The sequence below is a fragment of the Hoplias malabaricus genome, chromosome 1, assembly GCF_029633855.1.
Source record: "Hoplias malabaricus isolate fHopMal1 chromosome 1, fHopMal1.hap1, whole genome shotgun sequence".
Lineage (NCBI taxonomy): Eukaryota > Metazoa > Chordata > Actinopteri > Characiformes > Erythrinidae > Hoplias > Hoplias malabaricus.
Genome location: NC_089800.1, coordinates 20,152,817 through 20,176,314, shown reverse-complemented (window position 1 = coordinate 20,176,314; position 23,498 = coordinate 20,152,817). Strand labels below are relative to the sequence as shown.

The window sequence follows — 23,498 nt, the reverse complement described above, 5'->3', positions numbered from 1 at the left end:
CCGCCTTGCGCCCAGTGATTCCAGGTAGGCTCTGCACCCTGAATCAATGAATCAATGAATAGCAAGGGGTCAAGCTTCAGCAAATAATAAAATTGCAAGTAGAGTCTAACTACAAAAAGTGTAATTACATATTTTGTATTAAAATTTGTCACTTTAATTACATTTTGACAGAAAGAGTACCGTAAGGATCTTAAGGAGATCATAGGGAAAGGTGTGGACATCAGTACTGACTCAATGGAGATGCAGAGGGCTAAGAAAGCATCAGAGATCGCCAGCCAGGTAAAATCTTATTTGAACTTATGTAAACACTAAGGGCTGGGTTCCCAGACAGGGATTAAGCGTAGTCTTGGAATGTATTCTCCTGTCAATGGAAAAATCACAATAAATAATGTGGGTGTATGTCAAGGACTAGGTTTAATATCTATCTGGGGAATCACACCTAAATGTTTCTATTAATCTATGTGTGTTTATTATTTGATTATATGATAGTGAGATGACATTGAGATACAGTAATACCAAGGTCTTGCAAAGTAGCTATAGATAAAGTGATCTGTGGTTTCCTATTTAAGTTTTTTTTATGTTTTGCAAAGCTTTACTATATGTTTGACACCAATAAATACATTGGGGTAGTTCCAATGTGGGAGCTTCCACACTGATCTCTGGTACTGGGTTCAAATACATTTGGTTTGGACATATTTAATTTTCCTCCCAGCACATCGATATAATAATCCCCATGTCTGTCTCAGTCAAGCATATTACTTGATTTAGTATTTATACAGATGTTGTTTTGAAATCTATTATTACCATCATTTCAGGTTTCTAACTATTAAACTAAGGCATTCTTATACTGTGCCTATTCTTGTATTGAATACAGAAACTTTAGAATTGTCCCACCACCCCTCATTTGAGTATCTCTAATCACAGCTGAACCTGTGTTTATGTGAGTGTTGATGTGAGAAACACCTTTTTATTTTAATTGTATTAATGTGTATCCATCTTTCACACAAAAAATGGCAGTGATCAGGAACACAGTTGTGTAAAACACAAGTGTAAAATTTGGGGCCAGAGACAAACACATTGCATTTTTACTATTCCCAGTGACGTTTACAGGTGGTGTTGCTGGCCGAAGTTACATTGTGACCGGTGGAATTTAACCATTTAAAATGCTCCTGAGGAGGAGACGATGCAGGACAAAACGGCCACTGCTGTTGCACATTAAAAACCTAATGTTAAATTCTGACATGTATTTACTGTATGTCAATAGACAAGTCAAAGTTTACTATAGCATCATTTTACTAAGACTACCACAAGAAAATTTGATTAATATGAAAATATAATGCAGCACTACAGAAGTATAATTCCTTAATGATACTTTTAGGAAGGGTAGCCCTATGTTAACTTACTTACCACTGAACTGGACATTATGACGGTCCTTCAATGTCCATTCACTTTACGCACTGACATATTTTTCCATGGCTGGATTCTGAATGGGTCCAGGTTCACAAACTATACATTCAGCGTCAGACATTGTACAGGACCTCTATCTGTGCTAGTTAATGTTATCCTTTTTAGGTAGCGTCTTTCTTTAAAACGGCCTGCCACAATTATGTCACAGCGGACAGCAGCCATTCCCCCAGAACCCTAAGATGTGAGAAGAGAAGAGGCGGGGCTAATTATATTAATTATATTTGTCATTTTGATTTTCTTGTTTACAGAAAGAGTACCGTAAGGATCTGAGGGAGATCATAGGGAAAGGTGGGGACATCAGTACTGACTCAATGGAGATGCAGAGGGCTAAGAAAGCATCAGAGATCGCCAGCCAGGTAAAATCTAAAATTAACTTATCTAAATCGATGTATTTAAACAATAAAGATTCCTAATTATCTGTTTTTGTTATATATATTTTTGGATTTTATGATTGTTAAAAGATTTTTTCTGAAAAGTGACAATATGCCACAGTCCAACACATCATTGTGTGGGGTATTCCTCTCTAGCAGACCTTTATCTTAAATCTCCTTTTAACTGTAGTCCCCTTCCCCAAGTGCATCAGTTAAGACTCTGACTGGTTGCAAGTCTTCAAATGTCGACCGACTGTTCCTAAATAGTCCATAAAATTAAAATATAGTCAGTGAGTTGCTAAGTGCAATAAATCGATTCTAATGGAGCTGGTTCTGTCTAGTTATAGCTATCAATTAAATTGCACTGAGGTCAAACTTCGGCAAACAGTGTCTACAGAAAGTGTAATCAGTTTTGTTTAATTACATTTATTTATGTCATTATGATTATCTTGTTTACAGAAAGAGTATCGTAAAGATCTGAAGGAGATCATAGGGAAAGGTGGGGACATCAGTACTGACTCAATGGAGATGCAGAGGGCTAAGAAAGCATCAGAGATCGCCAGTCAGGTAAACTCTAAAATGAACTTATGTCTATAAATGTATGCCTGTGTTTAACAGTAAAAGTTCCTACTGATCTGTGTTTGTATATTTTTTTGATTTGATGATTGTTAGAAGATAAAATACATTTCTGGAAAAGTTACAATATGTTACAGGTATTTCCTGTGGTGTCTGTCTAGTCATAGTTATGTAGTAAAAGGCACAAGGGTCATTCATTCATTCATTCATTCATTCATTGTCTGTAACCGATTATCCAGTTCAGGGGCGCAGTGGGTCCAGAGCCTACCTGGAATCACTGGGCGCAAGGTGGGAACACACCCTGGAGGGGGCGCCAGACCTTAACAGGGCAACACACATACTCACACATTCACTCACACACACACACCTACGGACACTTTTGAGTCACTAATCCACCTACCAACATGTATTTTTGGAGCGTGGGAGGAAACCGGAGCACCCGGAGGAAACCCGCGCAGACACTGGGAGAACACACCACACTCCACAGACAGTCACCCGGAGGAAACCCACGCAGACACAGGGAGAACACACCACACTCCTCACAGACAGTCACCCAGAGCAAGAATCCACAAGGGTCATACTTCAACAAATAAGACTATTTCAAATACTAATTAATTCTGTTTCCATTAATTTAGTTTTTTTTTTTAATTATAAAATTTACAGAAAGAGTACCGTAAGGATCTGAAGGAGATCATAGGGAAAGGTGTGGACATCAGTATTGATTCAATGGAGATACAGAGGGCTAAGAAAGCATCAGAGATCGCCAGCCAGGTAAAATCTAAAATGAATTTATGCCTCTAAACTGATCATGATTTTACAAACAATACAATCTTTCACTAAAATCTAAGATTGTTTGTAATATGAATTTATAGCCCATTTCACACAAGCACAAAAACCCAGAAATTTTCCCTACTTTAACCAGAGGAGATGTGTGTGTAAACACACATGTGAGTAAATCCCACATGAAACACAAACTCATATTATTTTAAGTTATTTGTACACTTTGTTTGGATATAAAGTAGTTGGATCACTCTTGATTCAAATGAAAGCACTGATAATCCATTCTGATTTTGTGCTGTGTCTTATGTCTAAGACTGTGGTTGGTTGCATGTCATCACATGTAGGTTGTTCCTTTACAGTCCCTGAGATGGAAATAATGTTAATGAATTATTGAATGTAATAAATCTATACTGATCAAGCTTGTTCTGTCTAGTGACAGCTATATACTAAATTCCACAGGGGTCAAACTTCAGCAAATAAGACCATTACAAGTAGTGTCTAACTAAAGAAAGTGTAATTAATTTTGTATTAATTACATTTATTTATGTAATTTTGATTTTCTTGTTTACAGAAAGAGTACCGTAAGGATCTGAAGGAGATCATAGGGAAAGGTGGGGACATCAGTATTGACTCAATGGAGATGCAGAGGGCTAAGAAAGCATCAGAGATCGCCAGCCAGGTAAAATCTAAAATTAACTTATCTAAATCGATGTATTTAAACAATAAAGATTCCTAATTATCTGTTTTTGTTATATATATTTTTGGATTTTATGATTGTTAAAAGAATTTTTCTGAAAAGTGACAATATGCCACAGTCCAACACATCATTGTGTGGGGTATTCCTCTCTAGCAGACCTTTATCTTAAATCTCCTTTTAACTGTAGTCCCCTTCCCCAAGTGCATCAGCTAAGACTCTGACTGGTTGCAAGTCTTCAAATGTCGACCGACTGTTCCTAAATAGTCCATAAAATTAAAATATAGTCAGTGAGTTGCTAAGTGCAATAAATCGATTCTAATGGAGCTGGTTCTGTCTAGTTATAGCTATCAATTAAATTGCACTGAGGTCAAACTTCGGCAAACAGTGTCTACAGAAAGTGTAATCAGTTTTGTTTAATTACATTTATTTATGTCATTATGATTATCTTGTTTACAGAAAGAGTACCGTAAGGATCTGAAGGAGATCATAGGGAAAGGTGGGGACATCAGTACTGACTCAATGGAGATACAGAGGGCTAAGAAAGCATCAGAGATCGCCAGTCAGGTAAACTCTAAAATGAACTTATGCCTATAAATGTATGCCTGTGTTTAACAGTAAAAGTTCCTACTGATCTGTGTTTGTATATTTTTTTGATTTGATGATTGTTAGAAGATAAAATACATTTCTGGAAAAGTTACAATATGTCACAGGTATTTCCTGTGGTGTCTGTCTAGTCATAGTTATGTAGTAAAAGGCACAAGGGTCATTCATTCATTCATTCATTCATTCATTCATTGTCTGTAACCGATTATCCAGTTCAGGGACGCAGTGGGTCCAGAGCCTACCTGGAATCACTGGGCGCAAGGTGGGAACACACCCTGGAGGGGGCGCCAGACCTTAACAGGGCAACACACACACTCACACATTCACTCACACACTCACACCTACGGACACTTTTGAGTCACTAATCCACCTACCAACATGTATTTTTGGAGCGTGGGAGGAAACCGGAGCACCCAGAGGAAACCCGCGCAGACATTGGGAGAACACACCACACTCCACAGACAGTCACCCGGAGGAAACCCACGCAGACACGGGGAGAAAACACCACACTCCTCACAGACAGTCACCAGGAGGAAATCCACACAGACACAGGGAGAACACACCACACTCCTCACAGACAGTCACCCGAAGGAAACCCACGCAGACACAGGGAGAACACACCACACTCCTCACAGTCACCCGGAGGAAACCCACGCAGACACAGGGAGAACACACCACACTCCTCACAGACAGTCACTCGGAGGAAACCCACACAGACACAGGGAGAACACACCACACTCCTCACAGGCAGTCACCTGGAGGAAACCCACACTGACAGAGAGAGAATACACCACACTCCTCACAGACAGTCACCCGGAGGAAACCCACGCAGACACGGGTAGAACACATCACACTCCTCACAGACAGTCACCAGGAGGAAACCCACGCAGACACAGGGAGAACACACCACACTCCTCACACACAGTCACCCGAAGGAAACCCACACAGACAGAGGGAGAACACACCACACTCCTCACAGACAGTCACCAGGAGGAAACCCACGCAGACACAGGGAGAATACACCACACTCCTCACAGACAGTCACCCGGAGGAAACCCACACAGACACAGGGAGAGCACACCACACTCCTCACAGACAGTCACCCGGAGTAGGAATCCACAAGGGTCATACTTCAGCAAATAAGACAATTTAAAATACTAATTTGAAATAGTTCGTTTAGTTCGTTTTTTGTTTTTATTATACAATTTACAGAAAGAGTACCGTAAGGATCTGAAGGAGATCATAGGGAAAGGTGGGGACATCAGTACTGACTCAATGGAGATGCAGAGGGCTAAGAAAGCATCAGAGATCGCCAGAGAGGTAAAATCTAAAATGAACTCATGCCTATAAATCTATCATTAGATGCTTGTAAAACTGAAATGTTTTCTATAAATGTATGTTTGTTTAATGTTTGATTATATGATTGGCAGGTGACTAACTTAAACCAAGGGCATTCATTTCAGATTCAGACAGACGTATCTGTTGTTTTCTGTTTTCATTTTTCATGTGATTTTCAGATGCCATGATAAATGTTCTATAACAAAAAAGACACTCGGCTAGTTCCCATATGGCATTTCCATCCTGGTGTAAGGCCAAGTCCTTGTAGCCATATATTTTTATTTTCATTTTTTAATTTTTCCTCCCAGTACATGAATTATAATAATTCCTACATCTTTCTTAATCAAGTCTGCTATTTCGAGTCATAGTTTTACAGATGTTACCTTGAGTTTTTTTTTACTAATATCATTTAACTTGTTAAACAACATGCACCTCTCACCTGAGCTATACTTAGGAAACAACTGGGTATAACAGCTTGAACTGTTAGGGTTTTTATTTATATTAAACATTAAAACTATGCATTATCAAGGACTATTATTGGTCGCAAGTCATAACATGATGGCTGTTCTTAAAAATATATATAAAATGAAAATAATGTCTAATTCATTTTGTTTTCATTCATTTAGTTTGTGTTTTGTATTATAAAATTTACAGAAAGAGTACCGTAAGGATCTGAAGGAGATCATAGGGAAAGGTGGGGACATCAGTACTGACTCAATGGAGATACAGAGGGCTAAAAGAGCATCAGAGATCGCCAGAGAGGTAAAATCTAAAATGAACTTATGCCTATAAACATATGCCTGTGTTTAACAGTAAGGTTCCTACTGATCTGTGTTTGTATATTTTTTTGATTTGATGATTGTTAGATGACACTATACATTTCTGGAAAAGTTACAATATGTCACAGGTATTTCCTGTGGTGACTGTCTAGTCATAGTTATGTAGTAAAGGGCACAAGGGTCATACTTCAGCAAATAAGACAATTGCAAGTAGTGTCTAACTATAGAAAGTCTAATTAATTTTGTTTTCATTAATTTAGTTTTTTTTTTTTTTATTATAAAATTTACAGAAAGAGTACCGTAAGGATCTGAAGGAGATCATAGGGAAAGGTGGGGACATCAGTACTGACTCAATGGAGATACAGAGGGCTAAAAGAGCATCAGAGATCGCCAGAGAGGTAAAATCTAAAATGAACTTATGCCTTCCAGTTTACCATGAGATGTTTTAAAGACATTAAAGTTTTCTACTAATGTAAGTTTGTTTATTATATGACTTTATAACCCCTTTCACACTTTTTCACAGTAACTCAGAGGAGCTGTATGTGTGAACACACACACATCCGTAACATTAGTCATAGACTTTACACGGACATGTAATAATTCCCATGTCTGTCTCAGTCAAGCCTTTTAGTTGCTTTGGTGTTTAATATTTAATTAATATTCCAAGATGAAAATAATGTCATTGAATTATTGAATATAATAGATCTACTTTGATTTAGGCTTGTTCTGTCAAGTCATAGCTATAGGGGTCAAACTTCAGCAAATAAGACATTTGTAAGAATTGTCTATCTTCAGTAATTAAGTTCGTTTTAATATAATTTATTAATCTTGTCATTTTGATTGCCATGCTGACAGAAAGATTACCGTAAGGATCTGAAGGACATCTTAGGGAGGGGTGTGGACATCAGTACTGATTCAATGGAGATACAGAGGGCTAAGAAAGCATCAGAAATTGTGAGCCAGGTAAATTCTCAAATGAACTTATACCTCTAATCCTTCAAAAATTAATGCTTTAGTCCTGTAGCCATATACTTTTTTTTAATGAATACAGTAATCCCTGTGTCTCAATTAAGCCTTTTATTTACTTTAGTAATAATACAGTTTCTTTATTAAGTTTAGTGTAATTAATGGTACTTTGAAATCTGTTACTAACATTACTTTAGCTCTCAAACTATAAAATTAAGAAGGAGGATGATCATGTGCCTCTCACCTGAGGTATTCTTGAGCATAGAGCTGTAGAAAACAGCTGGGTATAACTGTTAGATTTGTTTACTTGGGTTATTTGTTCAATTTAATCTTACATCTAATACAGTTTCTCCATCATAGTAAACATTCAAGAATCACACTTAACCACATCCACACTTAACCCAATCATTCTTTATTGTAAATTAGTCAGTTGTGGACGAAGTATACAAACAATACAGAGACATACGAACATAACAGGAATAATCAGTGTTAAATATTACTTGATTTGTTTTTTCTTTTTTTTTTTCTTTTATCTAAAGCCTTCAAAGTTGCAACTGTAGAACAAATTCCATAAAATCAAAACTGCTGTTAGCTGGTGGTATCTTAGGTTCAATCTTCGTGTTTATCTGAGGTTCATTGTTAGTTTAGAAATTGTACCAAACAGTAATCTAGGATTAATTGTATTATTTTTAGAAAGAAGTATAAGCGAAACATGCAGAGTTACGTGCCCTTCTGTGGTCTGAGGCTATTTCTCCAGATAGACTGGTATATTTCTAGTTTAGTTTCCATCCATCCATCCATTTTCCACCACTTATCTGGGTCCGGGTCGCGGGGGAAGCAGTCAGAGTAAAGAAACCCAGACCTCCCTCTCCCCAGCCGCCGCCTCCAGCTCCTCCGGGGGTATACCGAGGCGTTCCCAGGACAGTTGAGACATGTAGTCTCTTCAACGTGTTCTTGGTCTGCCCTGGGGCCTCCTCCCCGTTGGACATGCCCAGAACACATCACCAGGAAGGCATCCGGACCAGACGCCCGAACCACCTCAACTGGCTCTTCTCGATGTGGAGGAGCAGCGGCTCCACTCCGAGTCTCTCCCGGATATCCGAGCTCCTAACCCTGTCTCTAAGGGAGAGTCCAGACACCCTGCCGCTTGTACCCGCAATCTCATTTTTTCGGTCACTACCCAAAGCTCGGGACCATAGGTGAGGGTCGGGACGTAGACTGAACAGTAGATCGAGAGCTTTGCTTTTCTGCTCAGCTCTCTCTTCACCACAACGGACCGGTACAGAGCCCGCATTACTGCTGACGCTGCACCGATCCGCCTGTCAATCTCACGCTCCATCTTTCCCTAATTCGTGAACAAGATTAAAACTCCTCCACTTGAGGCTAGTTTAGTTTATGCTGTCATTTTCAAAACAGCTAAAAAACAAGTTTTTTTAGCCCATGGTTGTGCTCAGTTTCCAAAGTAGTCTTGTAGAAATGTCTGTCACCAGACTGGACAGTCTGACATACAATCTGTGACCACATAAATCTACATTGTTTGTGTGTGATCACAGTAGGTGTATGTCTTGTCTTCATAGGTGAAGTACACCTGGGATGCGAAGTTAATGAGGGGACTGATGTCATCCATCACTCAGACTCCAGAGATTGTCTTGGCTAAACAAAATACCAAGAAGATAAGCAATGTGAGTATGGTAGCACTTAACTATTTACCACAGGCCAAGACCCTAATGTATAAAAAAATATAGGACCATTGATAAAGAAAATCCCAGATTCAAGTGGATTCTATTGTTTGGCAGTAGAGGACAGTAAAAGTTAAAGGTATAGGTAGAAAAAGGATGATAAAAAATAAATCAGTCCAAACTACACCTTTTAATTGATTCGGCAGTTTGCATGTGTTAAATCTTTTGTGTGTTAATACATTCATATCATTTCGGTTAGAGTGGAATTGATTTTAGACTTTCCAAATTTTGCATCTTGTAAATAAAATAGTTGCACTGTCCACTCAGGTTGGGGGGGACCTGCTGTACCTCTGTGCATGTACAGATACACAGAACAGCGATGTCCACATTTACACTGCCAGCACGTCCTTCACGAAACCGCTTTCATGCAGTAAGGTTCATATGTGAGTGTCTGCATGGCAGTTTGCCTATTTTAGGTGGTGTAAACTGCAGAGTGTGTGTCCACTGTGGCATTTTAAAGGCTGTTTTGCTGCTCTGTGTCTACATCTATAAAGATATTATTCACTGTATAGTGGAAAGTCAAGGGCCACATCCAATCAACATGTCATTCTCATACTATTTGATACAGGACAAGAGTTTTTATTGCGGTAATCATACTATTATTACGATGATTGTGAGTGTTGCCCTGTGAAGGACTGGTGCCCCCTCCAGGGTGTGTTCCTGCCTTGCACCCAGTGATTCTGGTCAGGCTCTGGACCCACCGCCGCCCTGAACTGGACAAGCGCTACAGACAATGAATGTTTGTGTTTGTGCATGTGTGTAACTGCAGGTGCAGTACAGAGAGAAGGTGAGCAGTGGAACTTCATTGGAGTATACTCCTGAAATGGAAAGAGTTCGGAGGAACCAAAATAACATAAGCTCAGTATGTTATTATTTATACCATCTCACATACAAAGTTGAAATAACACAAAACAGGTGAACGAACCAGTAAATGCAGGAAAGACAGGTTTAGAACTCTATAGAGCAACTAATGAGTTCACAAGTAGAGCCTGGTAATTGCCCTTATATCACCCAACATTATATGAGAATTGCAAAAAGTCTGGAAGAAGTGTGATGTGCTTTCCAAAAAGTTCAGGGGTGCCCGTATTTTTGGTCACGAATTCAAAGTTTGATCAGTTTAAATTATGCAAGATTACAATTTTTCCAATCTGCCAGTGAGTGATTGTTGAAAAAAGACAAAATTCTAATATCTGGCCCATTCTTGATGTTATTATAAACCAGTTAATATTAATTATAGTAAGTATTCATTTAGTTTCATCCTGGGGTTGTGGGCTCGAGCAGGTTTGAGTAACAGTTTCTTCTTTCAGATAAAGTACCATGAGGACTTTGAGCAAAAACGGAAGAGCTGCACTCCTGCCCTCGTAGGTCACACCATGGCTCACACAGTGGAACTGGAAAAAGCAGGCATTACTGAAGGTCAGTGAATGACAAAGTTAATTCTGTGTTATTTGCAATAATTTGCAACAATTAATATTTAAAAAAAATAAAAACTCATCATACCCTTTCACTAATCTAGCTTTGATTTCATATTGAATGCAGAGCCACTGAGTGTTGGATTTAGTGCCTAGCCTTTAGGAATATGGATTAATATTTACTCGTGGGGAACTAAAAATAAAATTATTTTCAAAAGTGTGTAGACTTTATACAAAACTACATAGTACACATAGTAAAAGTGCTTTAAAATGGTTTGAAATTGTTACCATACACAATACCTTTAGTAACTGATTAAGGGTCATCCCAACTAGGAAATCAGCATTTAATTAAACGTTTTTGTTCTAAGTAACGTTTATATAAGTTATTTTGAGTGATAATGCAAAATGTTTTGTCAAAGACCTAAAGGTGTGGCGCACTGATCCAGGATCGATATTTGATTTGGACCCTGCAGAGGACAATATTCAGTCGAAAAGCCTGCGCAGAATGTCTGGTACTATTGCTCTTATCTCCTACACCACAAAATGTCACTTATATACACACTCACTCATACACACACACACACACACACACACACACACACACACACTCACACACACGTTTTCATAAATACTTCTCAAAATATGAAGGGATCTCTGAATAACTTAATACTTTCATTATCTGTAACCCCTTATCCAGTTCAGGGTCGCAGTGGGTCCGAGCCTACCTGGAATCATTGGGCGCAAGGCGGGAATACACCCTGGAGGGGGCGCCAGTCCTTCACAGGGCTACACAGACATACACACACATTCACTCACGCACTCACACCTACGGACACTTTTGAGTCGCCAATCCACCTACCAACGTGTGTTTTTGGACTCTGGGAGGAAACCGGAGCACCCGGAGGAAACCCACGCAGACACAGGGAGAACACACCACACTCCTCACAGACAGTCACCTGGAGGAAACCCACGCAGACACAGGGAGAACACACCACACTGCTCACAGACAGTCATGTCATTTAATCTTCATAAATTTCAGGGAATTGTTTTATCTTTATTTAATTTATACAGGGTTTGTTTTTACAGCAAATTTCATCACAAAGCAGCTTTACAGATATATAAGTGTCCCGTGAGCAAGCCAAGTCATCATCCTGTGGTAGACACTGACCAAATTACAAAACAGCAATAGAACACAACAGTTCAGATAGAAATGATGAAAAGCTATGGTTAATCTGAAAGCATGAGCATGTGTCAGGGATTAAAATGGTGTAAGGTCTAGTCAGGTCAATTGGGAAAACTGTGAAGGGAAAACCTTGCCTTGCAGAGCCCCATGAACAGTGAATGAGCTTTAAACTGCTCAGGACATGGGTGAGAGAAAGGGAAGAAGAAACAATGGGGGGGTAATGTACTGCATGGTTAAAGAGAGTCTGAGGGAGCTGGTAGCTCTGCAATAAAAAGCTGTTGCCCATCTGTTTGTTCTGCATGCTTCATTAGGCCCATTTTGCTCTGTTCTTAAAAACAGAGTGGTGGATCATCCCCAGCACAACAGTGACACTAACGTGGAGCTGGAGGGATAGTGTTTGTTGCACTAGCAGAAGCGGATAAGACACCATAGTGTTACTGGGTTCTTAAACACCTGAGAGTGGTTCCCCTCCCTAATAATGCCTGCTCTGTGGGCAATGAACACCAATCAATAGATCAACCTCATTGTGTAAATATAGAGCTTCCAAATCTGTGTATAATGTAAGTTGAGCTGATCAAATAAACAGTGGGTTGTGGCTGATCACTGTAAACATATTTAATCATAAATCTTTTTTTTTTTCATTTTTGAATTCTCTACTTTTCACCCGTTGACTGTTTTTTTTTTTGTTTTTTTAATTGTTTTTCACATGTGGATGATTGCATTAGAGCGGGCTACTCATGGGACCAGGCACCAGTCTGCACATTTTATGCCTTACTGTACACAGTCTGCATGCAGCTCAGTGGCGTCTGAGCTATGGGGTGATGACAGTGTGTCTTTCTACAGCAGCAACTCTACAATGCAAGACACAACTAGCACAGGTAAGAAATGTAATGTGGGGATTCATCTGCTAGCTGGACAATAGTTATTATATATATACCTACATATATATATATATATATATATATATATATATATATATATATATATATATATATATATATATATATATATATCTCACTAACAATATAATTTTTAAACACATTTTCAATATACATTATTTACAGTGTTACTAACTGACGGTCATTAGAGGGCGCCGTCGTCAGTTCATGACTCAATTTCAATTTTAGTTTAAAAATATTAATATTGACAAAGACAATAGCTTAACATTTGATAGTGATGTCATGTTTCCTGTTTGTTCTTGGAAGCTTTCAGTGGATTTATACCTTTCATATTGATATCAAAATGACATCATATCGACCAAAATGAAGAAATATATCGTGATATAAATTTCGACCATATCGTCCAGCCCTAGTGTGAGCTGAGTATTATTTTGTTTGTTTTGATGTCAATAAACAACCTTATGGTTTATTGGTTTGTTTAATATTTGGACTAAAAAGTTAATATAGACAGTGTGCTCTCACACATGGTTCTGGGTTTAAAACCCACCTCAGGTCACTGTCTCTGAAGTGTGTTGTCCCTGTGTCTGGGTGGCATTTCACCAGGTTTCCTCCCACAGTCCAAACCTTACTCTGGTAGGTGGATTGGCTATCCAAACTGTCCATAGGTGTGAGTAAACGTGTGATTCTGGGATGCCCTGTAATGGATTGGTGCCCTGTCCAGGGTGTGTTCCTGCCTTACTCCCATTGATTCCATTATGGTCTCTGAAAATGATTGAATGAATGATTAATCTAGCAGATTGTATGAAATTGCCCCACACAACAGACAGTATAATTACAGTTGACTAGGCTCACCTGCTGAAAGGTGTAACTGCTTAAGACGGTGGCAAACAGCGCTGTATCACACCGTTTTTAGAGAGGGGTTACTGGTGTGAATGTAGCTGTCTGATTTTCTCAGCTTTTTCCCATTTATTCTCTAATGCTGTGCGCAGCAGTAAATCACATTCTCAGTATCTAATACATCCATGGTTTGAATCCAGTCAGGGCCTACAGTGTGTTTTTATCAAATTCACTTATCTCTAATACTGTTCTCTCACTAAGGGTTTCCACTTTCCCGTTACCTAGATTTATGTGAACGATTTGTGCTCTATATTATGCATATGTCAGTAACGGGTATCAAATGTGGTGGAGTATGGTTTTTTATTTGTTTATTTTTTCTTTATTTTTCAGGCAGCCCAGTTTTCTGACCCTCTCGCCTCAATGGACTGCATTTGGAGTCGGAGAAATGTGGCTCTAAGATGCACCACTGATAAGCTTTAAACATGATTAGTGTGGATTATTTTGTTTGCACTGAAATAGAGTAAATAAAGTACACAAATTTGCAAAAAAACTCTTGGTTTGGGTGCTTATGTGACACACAGATAGCAAAGTGATTCAGCATTTAGTTCTCCTTGGTTAAAGGTGCATCTGACTTTTTACACAATATTACAGCAGCAAACAAGCAATTTCAATGTAAGGATATGTTAGACATAGACAAGCAGATTAGGAGAGAGAGAGACGATCAGAGAATGAGGGCGCTAAAGGCCCCACCCCCATCACTCCATGGGCTCCAGAGAGCTGAGTGAACGACAGAACCTTTGAGACGTGAAGACTGCAGTGTCTCCGGGATCCTGTTCTTGGAGACGGAGGAATGCAGGTCAGTGGAGCTGGGTCTGGGTCGGAGAGAGAGAATAACCCACCCCTGACTGCCTTTAAACACAGACGAGGTTCCTGTTCTCAGGGAGGAACATGAGGAGAACCTGAGGGGAACCTGATGAATGATTAAGCAGCAGATGTTTGTCTTGGAACTGTTTGAACTGGGTGTGGGTTACAGACAATGAATGAATGAATCTTCAAGACAAGCCCCCAAAAAAAGAAAGGTCAGAGTTGGTGGCTTTGTGGGAAAAGCTGTGCCTCGAGTTCCTGAGGTTGCTGGTTCGAATTTGGCCCAGGCTCACTGTGGAGGACGGTCAGGAGGAGAGTGGAGAGAGAGGGGGCAGGAGTGAGAAGGAGCTGAGAGAGGATGCTGGGGGTCTTCCTGCAGAAGCAGCTCCAAAAGTGAAGACTTAGTCTTTAGAACCATAGCTTTTGTTTCAAAACTAAGTCCAACCCCTTGTGGTGTGGTGCATAACCCCTTCTTCTCCTCTCTCTGAAGGCTCCAGGGGGGAGCCCAGTCCTGGAATCTCTCGGTCCCTGAGCTACCTCCTAAACCATTGAGCCTCAGCTGTTTCTTGGGCTTTTTTTGGACTTTTCTTTTTGTTTTTCCTCAAAACCTGCTGCAAGATTTGAACCTGGAACCTCCGGGTCTCAGAGCTACTTCCTAAACCACTGAGCCACAGCAGCTCAATCAAGCCAGGGCTTATTGGGCCTTAGTCTTTCAGATCCAGAGTTCCAGTGCAGCGCCAGAGCAGATCTAGGGCCTGAGAGGTGCCTGCGGTCTGGGGCTGAACCAGACGCTGTGTCCCACTGAGACGTGGAGGTCTGGACTCTTCCTTCTGCTGCTCTACACTCTGGTTGGGTGTAGGATCCTCTTGGAGGTCCAGCTGCTGTGGAGACACTTCCCTGGACCTCCCTAACCCTGACCCGTCCCACTGGGAGACTACAGAACTGTCACTGTGGTCTTCAGAGCAGGGAACACAGGCTTCCTTATTCAGGCACCACTTTTCAGTCACAGTGGATTTAAACTCTCCCTGAGAGATTCAGACCAGGGTTCGGCCCGTCCCCCGTCCCAGAGCCCACTCCCTACAAGGACTGACAGTGCACTGCCCTGACTTGGGCCACACAAACACCAGGTTAGGACCACGCCACTCTTTGGACTCAGGTCCAGTTTGCCTTGGTCACGTGGGCCTCATCATTTCAGGGAAATGTTTATTATGTGGGTCACTTTTGTTTCAGGTGCAGTGTCTCTGTCAGAACCAGCCCAGACCCACCCTGTCTGGGTCAGTACGGTATAAGTGTGTGTGTGTGTGTGCTGAGGGGCTGGTTCTGTGTCTGATTGTGTTTACACTGACCTGGAGAACACAGCGAGACTCAAACACCTCCCAGTGCCTCACCAGAGTCGCCCTGACACCCACCTCAGCAGTTTAGCTTTTAATTTATTCATGTTCTAACCACTCACCCTGTCACACAAATTAACCCTTTTACCTCATTAACCCTTTAACTCCACGTGTGCTGGAGAAATGTGCAGAGTCTGAACTCTGAGTGAATCTCAGGTAAACACTGACACACACGTCACACTCGGTCTTCTACTTCCCTTAAAGAGCAGAAAACACAGAGCTGCAGGTGGTTTATTGTTTTATTCTGAAAATGAGAAAGAAAAGTCCACTGGAGAATCCCGATCCCGCGGTGTTCCTCTCGGATCAGACCTCGACGCTGGGACGTCCTAACTGCGCTTCTTAAACACTGAAAAACAAACACTACACAAAGTCAGACACAAACCTCCACAGTGACCCCCCTTCACCTGCAACTACAACATTCACTGCAGGGGGCTTACGTCTCTTTTACTCTTCTTCTTCAGCACCTTCTTCTTCTTCGGTCGGGACGGGTCCGGACTCTGGATTTTACATTCGATACATTAGTTATCTCAGTGGAGCAGATGTTTACAGATGTGTTTGTTAAACAAGAACAGGAAGAAGGCAGTAAAGAACATGTTTATGATTTACACAGAAATACTCTGTAAAAATGAGAATATATTTAATAAAGGTTTGACCAATGCGTATCCATCAAACTTTACAGAGAGAGAGAGAGGAAATTGCTGACATCGTGTGGTAAAACAGAGAATTGCAAGTAAAACAAAGATGAAAGAAGAATTAAGGAAGATTAACACTCACTTGTTTAAAATAACTTTTTAAAAATGCTGAATATTATAAAATAATTAATGTTCCTTTGTTTGCTTTATCACATTCTACTTTATTTGTCGTATTGTTTTACTCTCACTAAACCTAGCTCACGGACAAATAAGACGACAACGTTTTCAGAGATCTCGAAGATTGTTTGTGAACGATGACTGTTTAATGAACCGATTTAACATCGTTTACTGCTGCAGCCACATGCTGTCACTCAACTGACTTGTGTTTGTGTGTAACGCCACGACTGAGGCATCAAACAACAGCTTTCCTCGCCTCGGCCTCTGAAACAATAACTTCTAACGAGTCTTCTCTAACTTCTAACTTTAACTTCTAAGAGAAAGAGAAACTTTGGACAATAGAAGTCATTGTTTCTGAGTTTGAGGCGAAAAATATGTGGTGTTTGGTGTCAAACATTAGAAGTGTGATCAGAACCCAGCTTTGGAGTGAGAGATCTCGAAAGTAAGACCAGCTCTGTCTAAGTCTGAGTCTCCTTTACTCATGGGGTGAGTTTGTAGAAGATCGGAGAAAGTCACAGATTCCACCCAAAAATTCTCCAAGGCAAGGGCAAATTCTCCCTTTGTGTTTTTTTTTTAGCTAAATTTTGATTTTCTCCTTGCAAATCACACCTGAAACCAGATAAAAAGGAGAAAAGTTGACTTTATCTGTGTTGTGTGTGTGTGCCACACTAAGCATGGAGAACAGAAAAAGGAGAACTGTCTGAAGACTTGAGAACCAAAATTGTGAAAAAAATATCAACAATCTCAAGGTCTCAAGTCCATCTCCAGAGATCTTGATGTTCCTTTGTCCACGACAATATGAAGAAGTTTACAACCCGTGGCCTTGGAGTGAGACATCTCAAAACTAAGGCCAGCTCTGTCTACGTCTGGGTCTCCTTTTTGATTTTCTGCAGTCCTCACACCCTGAAGAAAGGGAGACTCAGACAGAAGCGCTTGTAAAATCCTCCTATGCTTTTCCAAAGCTGAGATCTGACAAGTGTCCAGTCGCAGTAAACTAAGTGATATTCGAATATATAGGGAGTGGGATGTAAACAAACATCAGAAAATAATAATTACTTTTAATATGTGTCTGAGGGGCATGTGATAATCATACATTTCTCCTCTCGACTCAACAGACCTTCTCTGACTCGTCCTTGGCCCATATTCCCAGGGTTTATTTACCTCTGGTGACACTGCATCGTTCATTTAAAGTAAGAATTTGATGGAGCTGACAGTTAAAATGATTTATTTTATTTAATTTCCATTAAATATTGGTTCATATTTAAAAAGGCAGGATTGAATTAAAGTTAAGGAACCTTATGGCATTGTGCTTAAATATAAGGACACTGCTGAAAATTTGACAAAAGTAAACTTATAAATACATTAAAACAAATATCCACAAGCAAGAATAGCTAATGCAAATATATAAATCAATCTTTTTACTTCATTTTACATTTCAGGTGATATGTAAACCTCTTAAATTTTGATCTTATAAACACAGACACATTCGTCAGCACCTTGCTGTAAATCGAAACAAAGTTTGCTGAGCACTTAGAAATGACATTGTGTATACAACCTTTGGGCAAATGTCCGATATCTGACATGAAAACTCAATCTTAAGGTGGGCATATGTTCACAGAGGTGATTAAAGAATGGGAACGTGTAGGAGCGATGCCAGTGTCGTAGCAGTGTGTTAGGAGTTACCACCAACACAAGCTAATGATCAATAATCTGATGTGTTCTCTACAGTGACTGGAGGAATCTGGATTTGGTGGATGCCAGGATGCACTGTGACAACAGCAAATATTGTGAGTGGAGAGATGATGGCCTTGGTCTGCTCACAGACAGTCACCCAGAGGAAACCCACACAGACACAGGGAAAACACACCACATTCCTCACAGACAGTCACCCGGAGGAAACCCACGCAGACACAGAGAGAACACACCACACTCCTCACAGATAGTCACCCGGAGGAAACCCACGCAGACACAGGGAGAACACACCACACTCCTCACAGTCAGTCACCCGGAGGAAACCCACGCAGACACAGGGAGAACACACCACACTCCTCACAGACAGTCACCCGGAGGAAACCCACGCAGACACAGGGAGAACACACCACAGTCCTCACAGACAGTCACACGGAGGAAACCCACACAGACACAGGGAGAACACACTAAACCCCTCACAGACGGTCACCCGGAGGAAACCCACGCAGACACAGGGAGAACACACCAAACTCCTCACAGACAGTCACCCGGAGGAAACCCACGCAGACACAGGGAGAACACACCACACTCCTCACAGACAGTCACCCGGAGGAAACCCACGCAGACACAGGGAGAACACACCACACTCCTCACAGACAGTCACACGGAGGAAACCCACACAGACACAGGGAGAACACACTAAACCCCTCACAGACGGTCACCTGGAGGAAACCCACGCAGACACAGGGAGAACACACCAAACTCCTCACAGACAGTCACCCGGAGGAAACCCACGCAGACACAGGGAGAACACACCAAACTCCTCACAGACAGTCACCCGGAGGAAACCCACGCAGACACAGGGAGAACACACCAAACTCCTCAGTCCAACTGGGGAAAGCCCTTTCAGGATGCAGCATAAATATGTTAAAGTGCACAAAGCGAGGTCCAGAAAGATAAGCTTAGACAAGAACTTCATTTTCCCGCACGGATCCCTGACCTCAACCCCACTGAACACCTTTGCTGGAATGTATGATGGGTGCCAGGGCATCAGTGGCTGACTTATGGGGATCATGACCCTTAAAGGACAGGGTGAAAGGGAGCTAGCAAACATTACAGACCAACAGATGGACTACAAAATGCATTGTATGCTAAGTGGCTTTAATGTTATGGCTGAATAGTATATACACCATGGAAACCTAATTCATGAAGCTCTTAACACACAGTTGCTGATGTTGCTCCTACACTCTCCCACAATAAAGGCTCGTTTTTAAAAAATGTTCATAAATCAAAACATTTTAATGCGTTTTTTCTTTCTTTCTTAAATTTACTAAACCTTTAAGTGAGAGTAAGCAGCAGTTGGCACAAATATAAAGACAAATCTGTATTTTACTGTCCCCACCCCCCAAAATAAGGGGAAAAAAGGTTCATAGCTTTACATAGATACTATATACATTTATAGACAATAATTTGACACAGCCCTCAATATCTTATATTTGTTCAACATTCTTCACTGTACAAAACAGGACACGCATCCAGGGGTCTGCAGCATAATCACACATTAATATAATAACCCTGATAACCTCCAGGTCTGGGATTTATTACTGAACACTCAAATCAAAGTTGACATAATGGATGTAGTAAAATGGCAAGAAAACCTGAGGAACTTTGGAAAAACTTTGCCCCAAATTGAAAGGCTTGTGTGTGGCACTCGATCAGCTGTGGTGAAAAAACCTACTGATGGTGGTCTGAGAAAACACCGACCGTGAAGGGAGAGAAGCTGCTGATGCACAGTAGCAATAAAGGCTGTGCCATGCATGTGTTTTGTTGGGAGATTGTGGACTGAACGTTTATGGGGACATCTATTATATCTGTGGTATTTTGGCTCACTGGTGTGAACACACACACACACACACACACACACACACACACACAGAACAGACTCTGAATTATTCCTGTCAGTCGAAGATTGTATCTTGTTGGGCTTCCAGCATTTAGTGATAAACCCAAATTAGAATTTTTACGGTTTCCAAAACATTCTTAAAGATTCTCTTTTATAAAACAAACAGATTTAAGGACATACTTCATAAAGACATTAAGGAGCTTTCTGTGGGTTACCATCACTTAGAAAACATTTTAAAAAGATATAATTATTAATATTTTTGGCCAGTTTTTTAGGTTCCAGTGCAATATCGCATCATGAACAAGTGTCTACTTCCGCCGCTCCTTTATTATATGAATGTGATTCTGTGGTTAATAGCAGCATTTACTCTAACAGCCTTTATGTGGCTGGGAAAAGCTTCTGTGCTCATACATATGGAACCAGCCGATACATTTTCAGTATTCTCAGTTGAAGCCTATGCGCAGTGCCTTGTTCTTCACCATGTTGAATCTGCATATGAAGACTCGGGCGTAGGCGGGGTCTGTGCAGTACTGGTATTCTTTAGTAACGATGGGTGGAGGCTCTGCTGCTCTGAGGACAGGATGCTGAGGGACGTAGGAGGGAGACGGAGTGAGGTACTGAGACACTTGAGTCACATAGTCTACTAAGCGACTGTATTGCTGCTCAGATAAGCGCTCTCGAACACCCTCGACCTGAGAGAGAGAGAGAGAGAGAGAGAAAAACATAAGTAAATGCTTATTTAGTTTGTATCATTTAGAGTACTTGTGTACGACAGAAACAATGTTACCTCACTGTCACCAGTGACTCTGTGCTGATTTAAACTAAGTGTGAGCTTTCCAGGTTCGAGCGAATCCTGATGGCACTGCACCTCAGTGATGGGGAAGGCCTGCTGCTGTGTGTCTTCACACACGCTCACGACGAAAAGCACCTCGCCGCTAAGAAGCAGGCAGCCTGCGTGCTCTTGACCCGAGCTGCTCACCATACACACATCTAGTGCCATGTGTACCTCTGGTCGTCCCAAAGACTGCAGCATCTTCCTACAACACACATTGTACATAGACAGATCAACCATAACATTACTACCACCTCTTTCTTTCTACATTCTCTGACCATTCAGATTCACTTTGTTCTATGTGCTTTGTTTGCCCTGTTTCAGCCTGTTCATCAACAGTCAGTAAACTCATATGACCCCCACAGAGCAGGTGTGATGTGGTGGTGGATCATTCTCAGTGCTGCAGTGACACTGACGTGGTGGTGGTGTGTTAGTGTGTGTTGTGCTGGTGTAGAGTGGATCAGACACAGCAGTGCCGCTGGAGTTTTTAAACCATGAAGGGTCACCAAACAAAAATATCTACAATGCGCTGCTATGTGGTGGTCCAGTGGGGCTCCTGACCACTGGAGAACATGGGGCGTGTTCCTGCCTTGCGCTCAGTGAATCCGCGTAGGCTAAGCAGTCACAGACAATGAATGAATGTTGTGAAATGTGTTGTGTAAAGCACTTTTTTCTGTGAAACGTGCTGCACAAATAAACTGTATTTACAGGAAATCTACTTCACAACATACAGCACATTCGTAAAGTGTATCCAACACTCATAGAAAATTTATAGAGCATTGTGGAACATTTTGTTAAATGTTAAACAAATAGAATTGCATTTATAGTTGTAGAACTGCACCTGTATCATAAGTGGACATCATGACAGGACAATGGGTGAACAACAGATACATTAAAATGTCAAATAAGTCAGTAACGTGAATACTGCATTATGAACATGTTGAGTACATCTAAGTCGTCCAAACCAGACTTAGTCCCGTTCCTCTGACTGTACGTGTGATCGTTACCAAATATATTTGAGATGACTGTTGGGTGCATCTGCTGAATGGACTTCTTTAGGCAGATACAGCTGCTTTGGTAATTGCCAGAGTCCTGCACCATGCAGGATACCTGTAAAATGAAAGACAGATTCACATCAACAAGATCGCACTTTAATTATTACACCTTATCTATTTGAAGTTGAGACACATTATTCTTGAATTGTTGCACTATTTGCCTATTAAGTCTTTCACAGAGTGATTAACCCCTCGCTGCCGGACACACTTTTAAACCCAGTCATTTCACGGATCTGTTGCAAATGAATCTAATTTGTTGTCAGTTAAACATTGGCTTTTTAATGATTTGCACATCATTTCACATTCTGTTTTATTTACATTTTGCAAAGCTCAATAATGTTTCTGGAAATCAGGGTTGTTCAAATGATGTCAATACCATTCTGCGTCATTATTTTGAGCAGTCAATCTTGATAAATTGTATGTAATTTCCACAATCTTCTCAATAGTTTTTGCCATTCAAAACACAATGAAGGCTGTTAGAGAAATTTAAATATTAACGTGATCAAAGTGTTAGGAAATACTATCACGAATGAGTGTATATACGCAGACGCATGCATGCGCACACACACACACAAAGCAGTCACCCTCAAAACAAGCCACTAGAAGTGTTTATACCATATCCTGTCTGAGAGACAAGCTCAGCGGCTCCTCCGATTGGCTTGGTGAACACTCCCACGATGCCTTTGCCCACTCCAGAGATGATGCCCCGGGCGGTGCTGGCAGCCGTGCTATGAGTCTCTAATGGCCTTGTAAATGTTTGCATCGGTTGGTCCACGATACCTGCAATGGCTCCTACATATATCCAGAGAACACACATTCAAAGATACAGATATAAGCCTGCACAGGCGCAGTGTACATTAATATACTCAAGTGAGAGTGGCACACAAAAAGAGGCACTGTGCATTAGTTTTAGGTAGAATCTGACCCAGTAAGCTTATGCCCAGACGTGAGAGACCCTGGCGTAGACCATGGCCTAGACTCTCTGGGAGCTGCCTCCTCCATTCCTCCTGCCGTGTATAATGCTCCTCGTCCAGAGACAGGCGGTCCATGTTGCGAGCCAGACTAGTGGCTAAGTTAGTGATGGAGGTCAGTGTGCCTAAAGAGGGTGAACATTTTAGAACAATGTGGTTTTAAAATGTCCCTGATGATCATCTACTAGTTATTGGTATGACAAAATATTATCTGATTAATCAAATACAGCAGGTGTTAAATGATCTTTTGTTACATCGTCCTCACCCTGTTATCCACATGTTTTCAGGTCTAAATAAAAAGTGTAGATAAGGGTAGATAAAGGGTCATGGGTGCAGG

The 23,498-nt window shown here is 40.9% G+C and overlaps 2 protein-coding genes across 9 annotated transcripts in view; one reads left to right on the top strand and one right to left on the bottom strand.

Moving 5' to 3' along the window:
• Window positions 1-14,144, top strand: part of LOC136664318 (nebulette-like) — a 38,546-nt gene extending 24,402 nt beyond the window's left edge. For 2 of the 3 annotated variants that reach the window (XM_066641458.1, XM_066641454.1), the window contains exons 22-37: window positions 172-279; window positions 1,716-1,823; window positions 2,298-2,405; window positions 3,078-3,185; window positions 3,766-3,873; window positions 4,348-4,455; window positions 5,707-5,814; window positions 6,487-6,594; window positions 6,902-7,009; window positions 7,467-7,574; window positions 9,155-9,259; window positions 10,086-10,178; window positions 10,624-10,732; window positions 11,148-11,240; window positions 12,637-12,789; window positions 14,038-14,144. In XM_066641458.1, coding sequence (XP_066497555.1) covers window positions 172-279; window positions 1,716-1,823; window positions 2,298-2,405; window positions 3,078-3,185; window positions 3,766-3,873; window positions 4,348-4,455; window positions 5,707-5,814; window positions 6,487-6,594; window positions 6,902-7,009; window positions 7,467-7,574; window positions 9,155-9,259; window positions 10,086-10,178; window positions 10,624-10,732; window positions 11,148-11,240; window positions 12,637-12,789; window positions 14,038-14,054 — 1,650 coding nt within the window. In that variant the 3' untranslated portion in view covers window positions 14,055-14,144. The remainder of the gene's footprint in view (window positions 1-171; window positions 280-1,715; window positions 1,824-2,297; window positions 2,406-3,077; window positions 3,186-3,765; window positions 3,874-4,347; window positions 4,456-5,706; window positions 5,815-6,486; window positions 6,595-6,901; window positions 7,010-7,466; window positions 7,575-9,154; window positions 9,260-10,085; window positions 10,179-10,623; window positions 10,733-11,147; window positions 11,241-12,636; window positions 12,790-14,037) is intronic. The other variant, XM_066641463.1, reaches the window with a different exon arrangement.
• A 3,695-nt stretch (window positions 14,145-17,839) lies between these two features.
• Window positions 17,840-23,498, bottom strand: part of LOC136695523 (intermembrane lipid transfer protein VPS13B-like) — a 175,053-nt gene continuing 169,394 nt past the window's right edge. For all 6 annotated transcript variants that reach the window (XM_066669991.1, XM_066669683.1, XM_066669758.1 and 3 more), the window contains exons 58-62: window positions 23,116-23,286; window positions 22,806-22,982; window positions 22,143-22,245; window positions 21,091-21,340; window positions 17,840-20,995 (exon numbers count right to left, since the gene is read on the bottom strand). In XM_066669991.1, coding sequence (XP_066526088.1) covers window positions 20,747-20,995; window positions 21,091-21,340; window positions 22,143-22,245; window positions 22,806-22,982; window positions 23,116-23,286 — 950 coding nt within the window. In that variant the 3' untranslated portion in view covers window positions 17,840-20,746. The remainder of the gene's footprint in view (window positions 20,996-21,090; window positions 21,341-22,142; window positions 22,246-22,805; window positions 22,983-23,115; window positions 23,287-23,498) is intronic.